General features: G+C 46.2%; 1 protein-coding gene across 4 annotated transcripts in view; it reads left to right on the forward strand.

Moving 5' to 3' along the window:
* Positions 1-21280, forward strand: part of LOC137518082 (uncharacterized) — a 49810-nt gene that overhangs the window by 24260 nt on the left and 4270 nt on the right. For 2 of the 4 annotated variants that reach the window (XM_068235375.1, XM_068235376.1), the window contains exons 2-3: positions 8590-8716; positions 14860-14970. In XM_068235375.1, coding sequence (XP_068091476.1) covers positions 8683-8716; positions 14860-14970 — 145 coding nt within the window. In that variant the 5' untranslated portion in view covers positions 8590-8682. Of the gene's footprint in view, positions 1-4844; positions 4910-8589; positions 8717-9529; positions 9730-14859; positions 14971-21280 lie in introns of those variants that run through there. The other 2 variants (XM_068235374.1, XM_068235377.1) reach the window with 2 other exon arrangements.

The following is a 21280-nucleotide window of genomic DNA, read 5'->3' on the forward strand; positions in this document are numbered from 1 at the left end:
CGTAGTCCGATAGTACACTTCCGGCCAGATGTGCAAATCTATGGAGAATCTCTATTAGCAATTTTTATATACCATTACAAACATCCATTATTATTTTTGAGCCCTATGTGTGCACACGGATTTTTAGATAAATTAGTGCTTTTGAGGAACCAGTATACTGTGGTGGCCACACTGCCTCTGAAGACGCTACTGAAACGAAACGGACGTTAGGCGGGCCGTTCTTACCACCATGCCCCACAGCCTTTACTAACCACAACAGGTATGTGCACCTTGCATGTTTTTACCGCATGAATATATTTCTTGAAAACCTTGTTGAAAACTTTTTGCATATTGAAAGAGCCGCTGGCAATAAAGCTCTTTTTAAAGCTAGAAGCAGTGCCGGACTATCAGTAAGGAACCTCACCAGTGACAAGGGCTCACTGGTGAGTAGAGTGGTCAGACAGATCGGTTCAGCAACAGACAGGAGGATACAGTACAAAATCGGCAGGCAGAAGGATAGAGGTATTTCAGGCAGAGTCAGCAACAGGATCAGATGGGCAAAAGTACAGAATCTTATAGCGTAAGAGTAGTCAGAAGAGAGCCAGAGTCATACACAGATAATAAAGCAATAATAACAGTAGTAATAACAATTCCTAGTCTTGTGTGAAATCCCTGGTTTCCTCCCAGATCAAAGCACACCGGAACTATCTAAGGTCTGAGTGCTCACACGAAGCATTCGCAACAGCAGACAATTTGCAAGTGATTCTCGGAGGCTTAAGAAGCGGAGGAGCCCCCTCGGCCACGCCCACGCCCATCAGCCAATCCGAGCTGCCGAGAGTCTCCTCCGACGTCAGCCGACCGGCAGGTCAGCTGACGCGCCTCCTCCCCGCATAAAGGTCCTGTCTGTGCGCGCGACAAAGCCACCCTATGAGCCACTGACAATCCCCTCGGCATGCTAGACGCCAGAGACAGGCGAAACGCCTGACAGGGAAATCGAAGCAGCTGCAGGGGCATCCTGACTGCCCGCAGCTGCATCTCCACAGAATGTTACACTGCCATTCTCTGTTACTTGGTACAGTTAGTTATTGGGTCACTGGAGTTCATATTCAGAAAATGGGAGAGCCCCAAACAGCCAGTCAGATTTGTTTTATTTTACTGGGAAAAAAAACCAATTATTGCTGCCAATGAGCCCAAAGCTCATAAACTTGGTCATTGAGTGACTGTGTGTCCAGGTTACAAAAAGTGGGCAGAGCCAAAAACAAATTTCACTGGGAAAATATAAACTACAGACATTCTTACACTGTTAATGGCAGGGTTCTCAAACTTTGCCCAGATGTTCACTGGGTGACTGAGATGAATATTCAGGGGAGTGGGTGGAGTCTATAATAGCGAATCAAAATTCACCTGTTGATTTTCAAGGGGAATATTTAAATTGCTTCCATTTTTACACTGCTAATAGCAGATGCCTCAAACCTGCTACAGTTGGTCATTGGGTAATTGGGGTTCAAATGCTGGAGAGGGGCAGAGTCCCCTACTGCCAATCTGATTTGTTTAATTTCTATGGGACTATACAAATTATTGATGCCAAAGCTCACAAACTTGGTCAAAGTGGGCGAAGCCAACACCAGCCAAATACATACCCGGGCAACGCCAGGTCATCAGCTAGTATCTTTATAAAGAATAAAAGACTTGCTGAGAATCCCCTATGAAGAGATGGACTAGTCCAAAACCTGTCATTTTGGCAGATTTTGGTGTGCCGCATCAATTGTTATGTATAGAGTGCTTGGGGGGCCCCAATGTAAAACTTGCATCAGGGCCCACAGCTCCTAAGCTACGCCACTGGGCATTAGGTAGATAGTATGTGCAAAGGGGGGGGGGGGGGGTTGGTAGTTTTAGGCAGGCACTAGGTTGGTAGTGTGTGCTGGAGGGGAGGGGTGTTAGTTTTAGGCATTAAGTAGGTAGTTTGCGCGCGTGTGTGTGCGTGCGTGTGTTTGTGTGTGAGAGGAGAGTTAGGTTTGGCCATAGTAAATATCTTTTTCATCTCAAAAAGTTGGGAGGTATGGATTAAGCAGTAGGTGGGAGGGTTAGGGTTGGGTTTAGGTAGAGTGACCAGACGTCCCGGATTGCCCGGGACGCGTCCCGGATTCGGGGTCCGCTGTCCCAGGCAGCATGAGGTCCCGGGAAACGTCCCGCTTTCAGCAGCGGGACGTCCCGGCCTCGGGACTCTGGCCACTCTCTCCGCATGAACTGGCAGCGGCGTCTATAGACGCCGTGCCAGTTCATTGCCTGCAGCCCCGCTCCAGCCTCCTCTTCCGGTGTCTGCTCCTCCGACACCGGCAGGCGAGCAGGGCTACGGCAAGATGGCTGCCGAAGCCCTGTACTGGAGACTATGTCTCCAGTACAGGGCTTCGGGCGCCATCTTGCCGTAGCCCTGTCAGCGCGGGAGACCAGAGCAGGAGGAACAAGACGGTCCCGGGACGGAGCAGCGCGCCAGAGGAGACTTCTGCCAGGTGAGTAAATGCTTTCTTTTCCAGGTGAACTTTGCCCGCATTACGTTTCTTGCCTGGTGAAATGTTTGCCCGCATTGCGTTTTTTGCCTGGTGAAATGTTTGCCCGCATTGCGTTTCTTGCCTGGTGAAATGTTTGCCCGCATTACGTTTCTTGCCTGGTGAAATGTTTGCCCGCATTGCGTTTCTTGCCTGGTGAAATGTTTGCCCGCAGTGCGTTTCTTGCCTGGTGAAATGTTTGCCCGCATTACGTTTCTTGCCTGGTGAAATGTTTGCCCGCATTGCGTTTCCTTTCTGGTGAAATGTTTGCCCGCATTGCGTTTCTTACCTGGTGAAATGTTTGCCCGCAGTGCGTTTCTTGCCTGGTGAAATGTTTGCCCGCAGTGCGTTTCTTGCCTGGTGAAATGTTTGCCCGCAGTGCGTTTCTTGCCTGGTGAAATGTTTGCCTGCATTACGTTTCTTGCCTGGTGAAATGTTTGCCCGCAGTACGTTTCTTGCCTGGTGAAATGTTTGCCCGCAGTGCGTTTCTTGCCTGGTGAAATGTTTGCCCGCAGTGCGTTTCCTTTCTGGTGAAATGTTTGCCCGCATTGCGTTTCTTACCTGGTGAAAGGTTTGCCCGCAGTGCGTTTCTTGCCTGGTGAAATGTTTGCCCGCAGTGCGTTTCTTGCCTGGTGAAATGTTTGCCCGCAGTGCGTTTCTTGCCTGGTGAAATGTTTGCCCGCAGTGCGTTTCTTGCCTGGTGAAATGTTTGCCCGCATTGCGTTTCTTTTCTGGTGAAATGTTTGCCCGCATTGCGTTTATTTTGTACTGAAATGTTGCCCGCATTGCATTTATTTTGTACTGACATGTTTGCCCACATTGCGTTTATTTTGTACTGACATGCTTGCCCGCATTGCATTTATTTTATACTGACATGTTTGCCCGCATTGCATTTATTTTATACTGACATGTTGCCCGCATTGCGGTTATTTTGTGCTGACATGTTGCCTATTGCGTTTATTTTCTGGTGTCCGGGGTAACTGTTACTGCATTTATTATTTAACCACCCTGGCGTTCTGATAAGATCGCCAGGGAGGCTGCGGGAGGGTTTTTTTTAAATTAAAAAAAAACTATTTCATGCAGCCAACTGAAAGTTGGCTGCATGAAAGCCCACTAGAGGGCGCTCCGGAGGCGTTCTTCCGATCGCCTCCGGCGCCCAGAATAAACAAGGAAGGCCGCAATGAGCGGCCTTCCTTGTTTTGCTTACACCGTCGCCATAGCGACGAGCGGAGTGACGTCATGGACGTCAGCCGACGTCCTGACGTCAGACGCCTCCGATCCAGCCCTTAGCGCTGGCCGGAACTTTTTGTTCCGGCTGCGCAGGGCTCAGGCGGCTGGGGGGACCCTCTTTCGCCGCTGCTCGCGGCGAATCGCCGCAGAGCGGCGGCGATCGGGCAGCACACGCGGCTGGCAAAGTGCCGGCTGCGTGTGCTGCTCTTTATTTGGCGCAAATCGGCCCAGCAGGGCCTGAGCGGCAGCCTCCGGCGGTGATGGACGAGCTGAGCTCGTCCATACCGCCCAGGTGGTTAATGGTCATAGATGGCTATGTTTGCTGCTTTGTGGTTACGGTATACTATTAGCATCACACAGTTTCTGCACACCCATGATGCAAAGTCTCGTTTGTCCACATCATGGCATGAACACTGCTTTCTTATGCCTCGCTGTTACATCATTACGTTAGCTCCGCCCATACAATGTCATGGCCACGCCCATTTTTCGCCGCGGCGTGCCGCAGCCCCCCCGCCCCCGGTCTTCGGCGCTGCGCGCTCCTCAGTCCTCCCCACTTTTCGCTGGCGCCGCCCCCCCCCACGCCCCCCTCCCCAGGTTGGACCCACAAAAATCTGGTCACTCTAGTTTACGATACTATATGGTAAAATATCAGTAAGCATATTATTTTTAGGGATACAAAGGTGGAAATTGTAGTCACTCCTGGGGTTCTGCATTAGTGGAGCTGCATCCTGCTCATGTAAAGCTGAATTCTTTTTTTTTTTTTTTTTTGTAAGCTTGTACTTGTATTGTTATCTTGTTGTAAGGCAGGGCTTCTCTGACTGCCAGCACTGCACACAGGGGGAGGTATTGGGGGCTCAGGGAAGGGGACACAATGTACAGTGATGGGGGATTTACAGTAAAACACTCCACTCCTGCAATGCTGAGCTCTGCACGCGGGCAGGAACGTGACGTCATGCCGCCACGTGTGGAGAGCGCGTCACAGCACCCTCCTCCGCTCCTGCTGCTGCTCTGACTTCCCAGCAGTGGCTGCAGAAAGGTGTCAGCCGGCAGTCACGTGACGGGCTACCTTCCGCTCCCGGAAGTCACGTGTATTCTCGCCCCTCCTACTCCTGCCGGAGGATCCAGGAGGCGTCTGCAATATGGAGGGGCCCTGGGTGAGTGAGAGCATGCGGGGCCCCTGCCCACCTCCCGACTGCAGAGCATTGCACCACCCCTCCCCCTACAGAGACCCTTCCCTCCCATGTCTGCAGCAGACAGGAGGCTGCAGAGCATTGCACTAACTATGCATATGCATGAACTATATATACAGAGAGGAGGCTGCAGAGCATTGCACCATCTATCCCCTGTAGAGCCTCTCCCCCTCTATGTGTACAGCAGAGAGGAGGCTGCAGAGCATTGCACCACCCCACTGCCTGCAGAGCCCCTTCTCTCCCATGTTACAGCAGAGAGGAGGCTGCAGAGCATTGCACTAACTATACATATGCATGAGGATGCATGACACAGAGAGGAGGCTGCAGAGCATTGCACCACCCATTCCCTGCATAGCCTCTCCCCTCCCATGTGTGCAGCAGAGTGGAGTCTGCAGAGCATTGCACTAACTATACATATGCATGAGGATGCATGACACAGAGAGGAGGCTGCAGAGCATTGCACCACCCATTCCCTGCATAGCCTCTCCCCTCCCATGTGTGCAGCAGAGTGGAGTCTGCAGAGCATTGCACTAACTATACATATGCATGAGGATGCATGACACAGAGAGGAGGCTGCAGAGCATTGCACCACCCATCCCCTGCAGAGCCTCTCCCCTCCCATGTGTGCAGCAGAGAGGAGTCTGCAGAGCATTGCACTAACTATACATATGCATGAGGATACAAGACACAGAGAGGAGGCTGCAGAGCATTACACCACCCATCCCCTGCAGAGCCTCTCCCCTCCCATGTGTGCAGCAGAGAGGAGGCTGCAGAGCATTGCACTAACTATACATATGCATGAGGATGCATGACACAGAGAGGAGTCTGCAGAGAATTGCACCACCCATCCCCTGCAGAGCCTCTCCCCTCCCATGTGTGCAGCAGAGAGGAGTCTGCAGAGCATTGCACTAACTATACATATGCATGAGGATGCAAGACACAGAGAGGAGGCTGCAGAGCATTACACCACCCATCCCCTGCATAGCCTCTTCCCTTGTATGAGCAGAGAGGAGTCTGCAGAGCATTGCACTAACCATACATATGCATAAGGATGCATGACACAGAGAGGAGGCTGCAGAGCATTGCACCACCCCAATCCCTGCAGAGCCTCTCCCATGTTTACAGAAGAGCGGAGGCTGCAGAGCTTTGCACCACCCCGCTCCTTGCAGAGCATTGCACCACCCCACCTCCTGCAGAGCCCCTCTCCTCCCATGTGTACAGCAGAGAGGAGGCTGCAGAGCTTTGCACCACCCCACCTCCTGCAGAGCCCCTCTCCTCCCATGTGTACAGCAGAGAGGAGGCTGCAGAGCTTTGCACCACCCGCTCCTTGTAGAGCATTGCACCACCCCACCTCCTGCAGAGCCACTCTCCTCTCATGTGTACAGCAGAGAGGAGGCTGCAGAGCTTTGCACCACCCCACCTCCTGCAGAGCCCCTCCCATGTGTACAGCAGAGAGGAGGCTGCAGAGCATTGCACTTAACTATACATATGCATAGGAATGCATAACCCCCTATATACACACAGAGGAGGCTGCAGAGCATTGCACCACCCCTCCTCCTGCATTATATACATGCAGGTGACTGCAGAGCATTACAACTTGATATTTACGGGAGTCTGCAAAGCATCACATTCCAATTATATTGACATGAGGCTGAAGAACATTACACTAAATATATATAGACACTCCATATACACACAGAGTTTTGAAGAAATTGTTCGATTTAGCACACGCGTTTGAGATAGCAGCAGTTTTAGGAAAAAAGGATCAACACCGTTGAAAAAGTTGCATGGCAACGTTTTATTTAATAATCAACTTTTGATCATTTAGCATTTTCATAGAACTACATTTTCTACTGTGACATATTTCACCATTTTCCATCTCTGTACATCTATCAATATCTCATGCCATCCTCATATGCTGTTACAAGTACCACTGAACACAAAATTGCTACTTACAACTGCATTTACCACTTTGCTACAAACGTTTAGATTTTTGTTTATTAATTACATAAACAAACCAAGTACAATTCAGTTACATATTATGATAATTCTGCAAGAGAAAAAGCAAACAAAATTCCATATGTACTGAATTATTTTCACACAACATAACATTCTTTTTTCCATCTTTTCATTCTATTCATATAAACACACTCTTTCATAATTCCATCCTTTTTGTTGTTTAGTATGCACTGAATCTATGTATATCAAACCAGTCATATGTATGTAGGGGTGTGTGTGTGCCCCACCATCAAGCAAAAATGCCTTGACCGACTTCATCAAAATGTGGTATACAGATCCCCTACCACCTGGAAAGAAATAATCAGGGGGTCTGACCTCCCCCCCCCCCCCCCTCCCAATTAACACCTGGGCGGAACCACAAACAGTCAATCAGATTGACGTCGATAGGAAAATTTAGAAGGCTGACATTCTCACAGTAATAAAGCCAGAGTCCCCACACTTGGCACTGTTGGTCACTTGGTGACTGAAGTTAAAAATGTAGGGAAAGTGGGTGGAGCATAAAGCAGCCAATCAAATTTCAGCCATTCTTTTTAAATGGGATAATGTAAACTGCAGCCATTCTTAGGCCCCAGTCACACTTGAGCGTTTTGCCGCAATTTCGGCAAAACGGTGAAATGCTAGCGCCTTTTAAAACCGCTAGTGTAATGAAACCCTATGGGCCCGTTCTTACTTGGGTGATTTGCACTAATCGCTGCAAATCGCCCAAAAACGCTAAACGCAAACGCGTAGCCTGCACCATTTTCAGGCGATTTTCCGGCGATCGTGTTTCAGAGCTATAGAAGCGCTAAACACGATCACGGAAAAAATCGGCTAGTGTGAATGGCAAGTTGGTCACTTGGTGACTGGAAGTAATATTGCAGAAAGTGGGTCGAGCCTGCAACAGCCAATCAAAATTCACCTGCAGATTTTTAAGGGGATTACTTAAATTGCTGCCATTCTTACACTGTTAATGGCAAAGGCCTCAAACCTGTGATAGTCGGTCATTGGGTTACTGGGGGTCAAATTCAGAAAAGGGGCGGGGCCACAAACAGCCAATCAGATTTGTTTGATTGATAAACTGCTTCCATTCTCACATGATTGATGCCAAAGACCCCAAAGCTCACACAATTGGTTATTGTGTGACTATGTGTCATGGTTACAAAAAGTGGGCGGAGCCAACAATCACAACTTTCAATGGGAACATTTAAACTGCAGCCATTCTTGCACAGTTATTCGCAAGGTTCTCAAACTTATCTCATTGACAGTCCAGGGCTGTGGAGTCGAGGAGTCGGAGCAATTTTGGGTACCTGGAGTCGAAGTTAGTGGTTTTATAGACTGAGGAGTCGGAGTTGGAGTTGGATGATTTCTGTACTGACCCGAGTCAGTACAAAAATCATCCGACTCCTCAGTTTGCTGAAACCTCCGACTCCAGGTACCTAAAATTGCTCTGACTCCTGGACTCCGACACCGCAGCCCTGCTCTACAGCCCTGGTATAGTCACTATGATTGAGGTCCAGGAGGTGTCATGGGACAGGGTTCTGGAATAGTGATTTGGTGTAGATTGAAAAACTAAGGGAGGCAGCCACTAACCTGATTCCCTGGAGGAGATTTTCCATGTGACACTGACGGTGGTATGTGTGTTGCAGGACCCGGTGACATGGGAGGACATCGCCGTGTACTTCACACGGGACGAGTGGCTCAGCCTGAAAGCGCGGCAGAAGGAGCTCTACAAGGAGGTCATGGTGGACAACATCCGCAACCTGTGCTCTCTTGGTGAGACCAGAACTCATAGAGATTTCCGTCTGATATGGAACGGAAGGAGGCACTGAAAAGACTCAATAAACTTATGTTTATGTAGTAGGTAGAAAATACAGTTTTATGTGGTCTGGTGTTAGTCATGGAGAGAACCTGAAGACATAACAACAAACGCTGTTCAGGTAATATCTTAATGACTAACTACAAGATTTACTTGCAAACTTTTAGAACTTTTAAGTTTCTTCTTTAGGCATGATGATCACATCTGAAGAAGAAACTTAACCTTCATGGCAGTAACCCCGATTCAGACTCGGGGTGGAAAAAAAGAAGCCAGCAGTGGTAATCCCAAGCCTGACTCGGGGTAATCGCTGGGAAGTATGCAGAGACAGTATGGAGTGGTGGCGTTTCAACTCGGCTAGTCCGGAATCCATACGCCGACAGCCATTCCTTATCTGGCCTTCGGAGGCTCTGGATCCCTCGGGTGTGATCACCGTTTGTCATCATGACAACAGACGCAGTTCTCACTATAGGGCTACAGTACCATCCAGAAAATGGAGGGAGAACTGCAGTGCTGGATCCAAGGTAGGTGAGTAAGTGCTGGGCTGCCGCATATCTCACTGCGGTATGATTTTTTCCCTGTTTTTAGAGTCTAAAAGCGTGTAAAGAAAAGTGCACGGCTTTTAGACCCTAAAATCCAGAATAATCATACTGCCAGGGAGGTTAAAGGGAAATGTGAGCAGAAAAAAAGCAGTTTAACTTATCTGGGTCTTCTTCCATCCCCCTGCAGTCGTCAGCCCCCTTGGGTCTGCCATAGCGCCCCTCTCAAAGCTGGCCAGTTGCAGGCTATTGCACGTGCTGCACGCCTCAGTATCGTGCTCACATAGCTGGGAGCGTTCTGTGCAAAACGCTGCTGTGCACGGTAACACGTTATGGAGGCGTACAGCTGATCGAAGGGTGCTGGAGGTGACCAGAGGATCATGGAGTGACAGCGAGGACACAGAAGGACTGCAGGGGGCTAGAAGAAGTCCCGGGTAAGTTAAAATGCTCTTTTTTATCTATTTAGGTTTCCTTTAAAGTTTCGAAAGCTTTCAAAGAAATCCTGTACAGTTAGTCATTAAAGGTACAGTACTACCTGAAGAACTTTTTATTATTATTATCTAGTATTTATATAGCACCAACATCTTCCACAGTGCTGTACAGAGTACATAGTCATGTCACTGCCTCAGAGGAGTTTACAACCTAATCCCTACCATAGTCATAGTAATGTTCTACTATATTATTACTATGTAATTATATAGCGTCGACATCTTCTGCTGTGCTGTACAGGGTATATAGTCTTGTCACTAACTGTCCCTCAGAGGAGCATAAATAGTAGTTGTACACACGGTCAGTCGTGTAGAGACGTGCCAGGCATGGGATGACCAATCCCCATGTATTCAGTAAAGAAAGCCGGCACCGTCTTGTAGTTGCACAAATCTTCTATTTATTCAGTATTGTCATACAGAAACAACGTTTCAGAGCGCAGCTCCTTTACCAAGTTAATGACATCCTGACAAACACATCTCTCATCACATCCTTATATATACAACCTCTCCTAATTAGACAGCCTGTCACAATGCTGTATTCAAATCAACCAATCACCGTTCTTACTATAGAGCAGACCAGATGGAGAACTTCTTACCAGGGATAAGAGCCAATGGTAAGGGCGCCTTCATCCCATGTGACCGGTCATGTGGAGGGACGAGAATAAACAGGCGTATCCCAGAGCGGGGTGCGCCCTTCGCCCTTCCTCCGCCCCTCGACGTCACTGTGTACTCCCACAGGTCAGCGGACCTGATGGGAAACAGGACTCTTATGCGTCATCACTGGCGAGCTGCCAGTGAGACGTTGTCCAGTACGCAAGCGTACACCTTCTGAGCCTGCCACTTGCCAACCCTGCCCACCACCCTCCAGCGTCGCTCGTTGTCATGACAGCCGGCGAACAGCCTCCCAGTGTAAACACTGCGCTGTCAATCCAGCCAGCCAAGGCAAGCGAGGGCCGGCAGCAGTGAATATACATACCAGCACCTCACGATAATCCATCCACCGTCGTAGCCGGTCCAGAAGTGAAACACCAGTCTGGACAGTAAGTGCTAGATGGAAAGCACTGTGTATAGGCAACAAGCGGAGGAGAGGTCCCGGCCATTCCACTGCAGTCACCATGCAGCAAGCAAGCATTGGCCTGGTAGCTGACAAAAATACATATACATTTAAACAAATGGCAAAAGATCATATTCTTTATAAAAGCCTCATCTACACGCGTAGATGAGGCTCCGATCCGGCGACTCGATTAGCCACCGGATCGCCTCTTCCGCGTCCCCGTGCGTACCCGCCACGTCCCTGCTTGCCCGCGTGTGCGCCGGATTTGATACCCGCTCGTCCCAGCGCCGCGCCGCTTATCTTCCGTTCGATTCCCTGCCATTGTACCCTCGCGGGGAACGAGCAGAGAATCGGCGGTAGCAAGATCCGACCTGTCGGATCTTATCATGCGGCTCGATTGATAAGGAACATTGGAGCCTCATCTACACGTGTAGATGAGGCTTTAGTCCACGAGGTTCCATGCAGTCAAGAGTCTTACTCCAATATGCTTCTCTTAAAAGCAGTTGTTTATATCTGTCACCTCCCCTTTTAGGAGGAGGGACACCTTCAATAATTTGACATTTGAGTTGACTAACACTGTGACCACATATCTTAAAGTGATAAGACACAGCTTGATCTACAAGTTTTTTTTACAGATAGCATGTTTATGTGAGGACAGGCGCACCTTAACCACTTTACCCCCGCGCGTACGTATTTCTCCGCCCCTTTTTCCATCCTTTAAAAACCAGGGACGGAGAAACACGTACTTTCCGCGTTCCCGACGCTGCCCGCGCTCCCGCTCGTAAACACGCCGCCCGCCGCTAGTAAAACCGCCGCCGCCCGCTCGCCCAGAGATCAATGAACGGGAAAATCCATTCCCGTTCGTGGATCTAAGCCCCGCAATGATCAGCTGCTCTCCTATGGGCAGCGCGATCATTGTGAGAAAAAACTCACGTGTCCATGCTCATTATACTTCCTCCAAGCTTCCGGAAGGAAGCTTGGAGGTCGCATTAAAACAAAAAGTTACTGTGGCCATCTTGTGGCCAAATAGTAAACTACACCCTACACATTTTTCACATACAAATAAATGACTTTTACACATAAAATTAACTCATTACCTCCCACACTCCCCATTTTTTTTTTTTTTTGTAATTAAAAAAAAAATAAAAAATTTACAATTAAAAAAAATACATAAATAGTTACCTTAGGGACTGAACTTTTTAAATATTTATGTCAAGAGGGTATAACACTGTTACTTTATAAACTATGGGCTTGTAATTAGGGATGGACGCAAAACTGAAAAAAATGCACCTTTATTTCCAAATAAAATATTGGCGCCAAACATTGTGATAGGGACATAATTTAAATGGTTTTATAACCGGGACAAAAGGGCAAATACGTTTCATGGGTTTTAATTACAGTAGCATGCATTATTTAAAAACTATAATGGCCGAAAATTGAAAAATAATTATTTTTTTCCCCACATTTTTCCTATTTTCCCATTAAAACACATTTAGAAAAAAATAATTCTTGGCATAATGTCCCACCTAAAGAAAGCCTAATTGGTGGCGAAAAAAACAAGATATAGTTCATTTCATTGCGATAAGTAATAATAAAGTTATAGACGAATGAATGGAAGGAGCGCTGAAAGGTGAAAATTGCTCTGGTGCTCAGGGGGTAAAACCCCTCAGTGGTGAAGTGGTTAAACTTGGTAGTGGTCTGCCCCACATAAACAAGTCCACAAAGACATTTTAATAAATACACTATGTATTGTGAGTCACAAGTGTAGCAGCCTCTGATGTCAAACTTGTTCCCAGTATGTGGATGAACAAAATATCTACCCTTGACTATTGAGTTACAGTGGACACAGTTGAGGCATGGGAAAGTACCTCTTCTAGAGGACTCTGGTGTTCTCACCTGAGTTCTCATTTCAGCATGACATAATCGATCTCTCAGAGTTGGTGGTTTTTTTATAGGACATGAGTGGTGCATTTTGGAACTCGCCCACCGAGGGTAAGGACTTGGTTAGAATGGACCAGTGTTTTTTTTAATAATATTCTCTACTGTTTTACTGAAAGTGCTATACTGGGAAACAAACGGTATCCTATGCTGGATACACACGGTGCGTTCCCGCACTCGATTTCCCACTCGATTCCCGTCGATTCGTTTATTTCCAACATGTCCGATTTGGATTTCGATGGATCGTTAGGTCGATTTGGAATACTTTGCATGCGAATCAACCTAACGATCCATCGAAATGCAAATCGGACATGTTGGAAATAAACCAATCGACGGGAATCGAGCGGGAAATCGAGTGCGCGAACGCACCGTGTGTATTCAGCACTAGTTTTATTGGTCCTTCTGACTGGCGGAGCACCCCCTGCATCCTCAATGTCCTTCCTAGCTGAAGTGACTACATCTTTAGGATAAGATCTTGCCTTGACTTTTTTTTTTTTTTTATAGTTATACTTTAAGATTCCTGACAATTTTTGCATTTCAGCAGTCAGTATTAATACAGCAATAACTTTTGTATTACTTATGCCATCAAAGTGAGACATATACTGTTTTGGGTTTTCTGTTTTATTTTTTGGAACAATCTAGGTTTTCTTTGAGTAATATTTTTTCCAAGAATGTTTTAATTTTATAGGCATTTTACAGGGGAAAAATAGGCATAAATGCAGAAAACACACATTTTTAAAAAAATGTTTCACCCTTCCTAATCTTCCCATGGCAAGAACCACAATTATAAAACAGCTCAAAACACATTTCCTGCAGCATTTCCCCCCCACCACCACCTCACCGTTGTCTGGCTATCCTGCTGATCCTCTGCCTCTAATGCTAGGAATACACTGTAAGTTTTTTCCTTATCAATCGAGCCGCTGATGGCTCGATTGATAATATCCGACAGGTCTGATGACCCGCCGGAAAGATTCCCCGCTCGATCCCCACGGACGGACAATAGCGGGGAATCGAGCGGCTGATAAGGAAGCGCCCGCGGGGACGAGCGGGAATCGATGCACGCGCGGACGAGCGGTGACGCGCCGGCATAGAGCTGCTAGATCGATACCGGAGCATAAACTGTCCGTGTATGCCCAGCATAATACTTTTAGCCATAGACCCTAAACAAGTAAACAGCAGATCAGGTGTTTTTGACATTATTATCAGATCTGACAGGATTAGCTGCATGCTTGTTTCAGGTGTTATTCAGATACTACTGCAGTCAAATAGATTAGCAGGGCTGCCAGGCAACTAGTATTGTTTAAAAGGAAATAAATATGGCAGCCTCCATATTCTTCTCACTTTAGATTTCCTTTAACTGGTTAAAGGAGAACTTCAGCCTAAACAAACATACCGTCATCAAGTTGCATTAGTTATGTTAATTAGAATAGATAGGTAATATAATCTCTTACCCACCCTGTTTTAAAAGAACAGGCAAATGTTTGTAATTCATGGGGGCTGCCATCTTTGTCATGGGGGTAGCGATCTTTTTGGTTGAAAGGAGGTGACAGGGAGCAGGAGACACAGTTCCAACAGTCCTGTGTCCTGATAACCCTTCCCAGCTGCACACGCTAGGCTTCAAATGTCAAATTCAAAATGTAAAAAAAAAAAAAAAATTGCACCAAAACAGCAGAACGAGAACAACAAAATCAGAAATCCCATCATGCTTTGCACAGCATCAGGGGAAAAAAGCCCGGGCAGTTTTCTTCTGTGCAGCTAAAAATGAGGCCTGTATAAGAGAAACAAAGTTCTGATGCTGTGAAACTGTTAAAGAAACACCAAGCCTTTTCAGTGCTGCTGAGTCGATTTTTAGTCCAGAGGTTCACTTTAATGTAGAGCAGCTGAGATCTTCATTACAAAGGGTATTCCTGTAATGGACACATCTCTGTTGCCCAGGAAGGGGGCCTGTGTGCTGAGAACATGCAATCAGGATGGCATAAAGTAGAGTCACAGTAGTTTTATGGCATGGTACGATCCATCCATCCATTGGTTATTTGGCACGGAGATGGGTCTTGTAATCTGATAGGTACACTTTATTTGTGCAGATCCGAGTGCAGTGAGGCCTGAAATCATGCTGAAGTTTCTGATGGGGAACGTCCCTTACGGGGACTACTCGAATGGCCGGACATCGGTGGAATCGGGACTTCCTGGGGAAGGTAATATTACAAATATTTCTACGGTTTCCTCTCTGGAATGCCACACATTTCACACTCTTAAATAACCTTAGAAAGGAAGAAGTTCCGCACAAAATCCTTGGTTTAATGGAATACCAACTTTATTAATACAGGTAAAAGCTGTACAGCCTGGAAGCGGTGCTATGATTAAGGACCTGCGGGTCCGAAACATGTCAGCTTCCAGGCTGTACGGCTTTTACCTGTGTCAATAAAGTTGGTATTACATTAAACCAAGGATTTTGTGTGGAACTTCCTCCTTTCTGCTTTCTATATGGTTCAAGTCGCCTAGTTCCAGCACCATCCTAGTGTCCGAGGTGCAGCGGATTTCACCTACTTATGTTCTGTGTCTGTGTCTATTCTTATATGACCTCATTGGTTACTGAGCCTGGACTGTGCACAGACCAGACACGTGGCAAGATCTAGGGACTTGTTCTTCCAGGGAAAGCTCGGAGCCTGGTGAAAGGGAGTCACTTGACGGGCAACCTATTGGGCCAATCAAAGTGTGGTGATCACATACTTCAAATTTACAAAATGCTGAGGGCAGACATAAAGGAGTGGCCAGTAGTTTTTCAGAGAGCGAGCATAAGTTAGCACACACTACTCAGCACCCCTGCACATAGCGTGCGCTGGTGCGCAGGTTTTTTTTTAACTGCTTAACGTCTGCTCCACGCCAATTTGCGTGGACGCAGCGGCAGCCCTAGGACCGCTCAACGCCAATTGACGTGAAGTCCTGGGGCGGGGTTTTGCAGGAGATTGCGCGCATCTCCGCTCCGTCATCAGTCTTCCAGCGGCGATTGCTGCTAGGAGACTGTTAGACGGCGAAACCACAATATTGTTATATTTACAATGTACAGCCCTGCGATCTAAGGCAGTGCTGTACTGGGGACAGTGTGACACGGCTGTCCCCCTGGGAGGCAGAGAGAGCGATCGGCTCTCATAGGCTAATGTCTATGAGAGCCCATCGCTGGGATTGGCTGCCAAGGGAAGGGTGGGAAATAAAGTAATAAAAAATACACATTTATTAAATGAATACAAATAAACAAACAGCATTCAGTCTGACTTTGCTCAGGAATCATTATAGCTGAGTCATTACAGCAGAGCCAGAAGGGGCAGGCTTGGGCTTGAAAAGACATCAGAGAAGACAGACTCCGCTATAATGATTCCTGAGCAAAGCCAGACTGAATGCTCAGTCGGGGATTTTATGGTAAATACATGAGGGTGCTTATTCTCTGGTTCACTTTAACAGTACACTGTCCAGCCACATGTAGGCTGGCATGCAGGACAAGAGTAGCTGACTGCAGCAGCTCTGCCCTGAGGTATATTACACAAGATAATGTTGTCCTACCCATCTGTGGCCTTACTGGGACTATCCCTTATTTCCCATTTAGAAGTGCTGGGTGAGGGTCACCACAACTGGAAATAATGGGAAAGTCTCTGAAGTGGGAACACAGACAACAATAAAAAACCTGACAAGGCATGCAACTTCCCCACGCTACAAAAACGATTTTTGTTTTGTAATGTATTTCTCTGCCCCTTTTGGAGACATTGCTGCTATTATTATTCAGGAAACATTTCTCAATGGGACTGTTAGCGTGGAGTGTTCTTCAAAAGAGGGGACTGAAAACATTTAAGAGAATCTGTAAGGAAAGAAACTGCCACTATGGGTTACTCGGATCCTAATAAGACTTCCCCCATCGTCTACAGACTCCAGGATCCAGCGCTAGCAGCCCCCGAACAGCGTGCAAGCAATATTTACCAAGCCTGACTTCTGCGCAGCCACAGTACAAGCTTCCCCTTGGGTTTCGGTGGAAATAGCCAAGTCCGATCGGGTCTGCAATACTGCGCAGGCGGGAGTCGGGTATTACTTGTAGGCGGACTTTCGGGGGCTGGCAGCGCTGGATCACCGAGTCTGAAGAGGATGGAGAAAGCTTTCTTAGGATCCAGAGGCTTTCCCCTCCCGAGGTTAGTACTCCATAGGGGCTCTTTTTTCCTTACAGATTCTCTTTAAGGCCTGGGGCACACTACAGATCTCCAATCGCTGTTGCAAGCACTCAGTTTTTTTGGTAGCGTTTGCTACAGCGAATACCAGCGGGATTTGTAGGGCGATTGGAAGCGCTGTACAATTTACTGCCAGCCAGGGCCGGATTTAGGCCAAGGCCCCCTAGGCCAGGGCCTAGGGCACCACAGGAGCAAGGGCACCAAAGGAGCAGGCTAAACTTATGCAGCATTTGCATGCTTGCAAATGCTGCAGTGCAGGGAGATCAGGCGAGTGCCTGACCACGGTACTCTGCCGTCAGCCCCCTGTACAGCGGCCACCTTGCTCTCTGTGCATGCTTGCATTGTGGCCGGCAGCTATGGACTTGGGCAGCATTGGAGACAGAGGGGAAGAGGAAGCTTCAGCACGGGAGACGAGCTGAGAAATGAGTGACACTGATGGCTGCTGCAGTGTGAAGTCAAGTTGGCTACCTATGAAGGGGGTGGGAAAAGGAGGGATTAAGGGAGTCATCTGGCTACCTATACTGAAGGGAAAGGGGAAGGGGTCCTCTGGCTACCTATACTGGAGGGAAGGGGTCATCTGGCTACCGATATTGAAGGAGGGCAGCTGGTGACAGTGGCCTTGGGCGGTAAAGAGTACAAATATAGCCCTGCTGCCAGCGATTGCACAGTGCTTCCAATTTGCATTTTTTTTTTGCAAAAATAAAAAAAAATACTCACCGGGCTTCCAAAGTTCATTTCCACAGGCTTCCGGAGTGTAGGCCCGCCCCCTAGCACGAGAGGTCACAGGTTCTTCGCTATCTCCATATAAAAGCCGGACCTCGGGAGACCCAGCAAGTAGTTTAACCACGCCCTGCAAAATGGACATTTTAAAACTTTCTATTTGTGTACTAATTAGTACATCCAGTTTGCTGAAATGCTCGTGCACCCAGCGTACGCGTAACCCTTAATGGTTGGGCGAGAAGTGGATAAACTTTATTTACATCCCCAAATCACCCGCAAGTCGATGCAAAATCGCTTTTGAAAAGCGATTCAAAAGTGATTTTGCAGCGCTCTTATTTTTTGCATTGGATCGCTTTCGCCGGTTTTACACTTGGCCATTGCAGTGCGATGTTCTGGCTGAAAATGTAATTTATATGACCCTGCGGTAGAGTGCGCTGGCAGGGTTATATGCATAGCGACGCACTTTGCCCAGTGACGTACTTCCTGCTGGACAGGAAGTACGTCACTGGGATTCCTGGGTTTTCCCATCATAATCACATCGCTCTGCAAATGCTCGCTGCAACACCGGCGCCAAAATATTCAGTTTTCTGCGGCGCCCATTGACTTACATGTACGTCGCCACAGAATTTTATGGCATTGTGCTGTTAACTTTGCAGTGGGATGGCAGCTGATCAGAAAACTTTCAGCACAACACGGTAATGCTGGGAATACACGTTAAGTTTTTACTTTAGATAGATGGGTTCGATAGATAAATTCCAACCCGTCGAATCTGGTCTATTCTACTTTCGTTTCGATTTTACTCATTCAAGTGAATGTAAATTGTTAAGAAAAGATCAGGAATCGAGAGGAGAATCTAGCAGTGAATCGAGAGTAGAATCTATCCAAAGCGAAAACTACGGCAAAAATGAACGCAAAAACACATTGTGTATTCCCGGAATAAGGGCTTGATTCTCTAAACCATGATAAGAAAAATATCACACGTTATCAAAGATATCACACGTTATGAAAGTTAACACACCTTATCAGAGTAGCATAGCGAGCGCTAAGAACTTATGCCTGCTAATTGGCAACGGCACTCGTCCTGCCCTGAGTCCCTGCGGGTTCGTAGCGCTTGCTATGCTACTCTGATAAGGCTTGTTAATGTTGATAACGTGTGATAACTTTTCATAAGGTGTGATATCTTTGATAAGGTGTGATGTTTGAGTTATCACGGTTTAGTGAATCAAGCCCGTAGTGTGCTAGGCCCCATTGCCTTGCATTGTTGTTGCAATTCTGTGGCAAATCAGGAAACCGCGAGTGTAACAGGGGCCTAAATAAACTGCAAGTTTATTTGGCCAACTCGCAATCGCGGGTTTGGGTTCCCCTCCATTCATTTGGCGATTCTAAAGCTCAGCTAAAAATGCTCTAGTCAGGTTGTAACCCATTCCACAATATCAAGAACTACAGAAAAAGTTTTGACTGGAGGTTGTAACCCTTCCCTAGTCTATTAGAAGCTCTGTCAAAAACCTGTGCGGTTCTTGCCTTTTTCAGGATTGCTAACTCAGTAAAGGACCAGCCCTTAAAGCGTTGCTATCATATAAATCCGGCATAGTGGGGTCTGAACCCTCTATAACAGTAATTATAGATTGGCGGTGTACCTTGAAATGAATCAAAGCATTCAGTATAGGATTTTATATAAAACATTGTATTTGCTTATCATACAGCATATATACAAAACATTGAACAATTCTAAGTAGTGTTTCCTTCTAACAGTATTCCATCTTATCAAGGCTTTTATAGCCAAGCGATCATCAATCTTCTAAGCACATTCAAAAAAGAATATAACAGTTGTGTTATGTAGAATAAGATCAAAAGTAGTCTCATCTGTATCAATAGCTGTGTATATAGTAGCTGTGTAAAACTTGTAATAATCTTCTTAAAGAACTAGCATAAAAAATAGCTTCTAAAAAAACTTCTTGCTAACATCTTAACAGAAGTCAATGCTAAAAAATTAATAAAATAAATCACCAGAATATTAAGCATATTACCCCTTCTCTGACATCTCTTCAGCATCTAGAACCACTTGTGGGAAGGTAGCTTCTGCCTCATGTGACTTCTCAGGAGATTGTTGGGCTTCTGCAAACTATGAGCTTTCAGCTCCTACTTTTATAGGGATAGGATGCAATATGGCTGCCTAATCTGGAATTTCCCTGAATCCCAGGCTCTGATTGGCTAAAGCTACCTTGCGTCAATGCTTTATCATGTTTTGAATACCTAAGTCATAATATTATTGTTTATAAATTCTGATTAGGTCATTTCTGACGCAGTTGATTAAAAATGGACGTCACCAGCAATCTTGTCTGCTGGTTGACTTTTTTCCCCAGACATTAAGACTAAACAATATCATTCATGACGCATTTCTGATAAGGGCCTGTTCAGACTATGCGCGTTCCGAGCCGTTTTCAGGGTACGGGTACCAAATACGCATAGAAACGGCTCCTAATGCTTTTGAATGGGCTAGTTCACATGTATGCGTATGAGACGCATACGTTTCTTATCCGCATTGCTGCATGCAGTTCTGTGCGTCACGCATAGAAACGGACGCAATGAAAGTCTATGGAGTCGTATCAAAAACGCGTACTATTGCGTTTTAAGCGTACGTTTCCTCTGCGGTTCCCATAATTCTTTTTTTTCCCCTGGGTCACGTGTGTGTGCAAAACGCAATAGAAAACGCATTAGAACGCGTTTTTCAACGTGCGTTTCTTTGAATTTATACGCGTTCTTGATACGCTGACAGTCTGAACAGGCCCTAAAGTGTTCTCTGCTAATTAGGTTGGAATGTCTCGATACTTTCCCAGACATAAGCTTGGTCAAATTGACACTAACACAGACCTGTGAGAGTCTTCAGCAATTTAGGGCTTATTGAAACATACAGGGCTTCTAATATACTTATTGAAATATAAAGCTTATTATATAATTCTTCTTAAAACAATTAATCATATAAGAAATAATTGCATATTAAATCTTAAAAATATAAAATAATTTTCCATATATTTGCCTTTCTTTATGAACAAATAAATATAATAATTCCACCGCTAGAGGTCACCATTTCATCATGTAATAACAATCTGTATTAATTTTATAAGACTATGAAACCGCCAGGTGGCATCATTGAATCATCTTTAACTGAGAAAACACCTTCTTTGTTTTATTTTTTATAAAGCCTGTTCCCAAAACATCATGTGTTATCAGCTAGCTGAGACTAGAACATGTCAACAATCCTCCAGAATCATAACAATCTCACGAGAATGTTTTACTGTCTCAAAGTATTACTGGTAGAATCCAGCTTTTAAATGTATTTCAAAGTATTAAATTATATAGGGTTTAACAATAACTATTTCTTTCTTTAGAAGGACTGTATTTATTATTAATATTTAGATTAATAATATATATGTGTAATAATTAAGAAAATGTACATATATAATTACTGCAGTAATGTGAGTTTTAACTTGTTCCCAGTCTTTACACAGAAGCATCTTTCAAATGTCAAGGCCACGCACTAACATAAACAAGAATGTTCTGGCTTTTTGTAACT

Source organism: Hyperolius riggenbachi, chromosome 5 (assembly GCF_040937935.1).
Source record: "Hyperolius riggenbachi isolate aHypRig1 chromosome 5, aHypRig1.pri, whole genome shotgun sequence".
Classification (NCBI taxonomy): Eukaryota; Metazoa; Chordata; class Amphibia; order Anura; family Hyperoliidae; genus Hyperolius; species Hyperolius riggenbachi.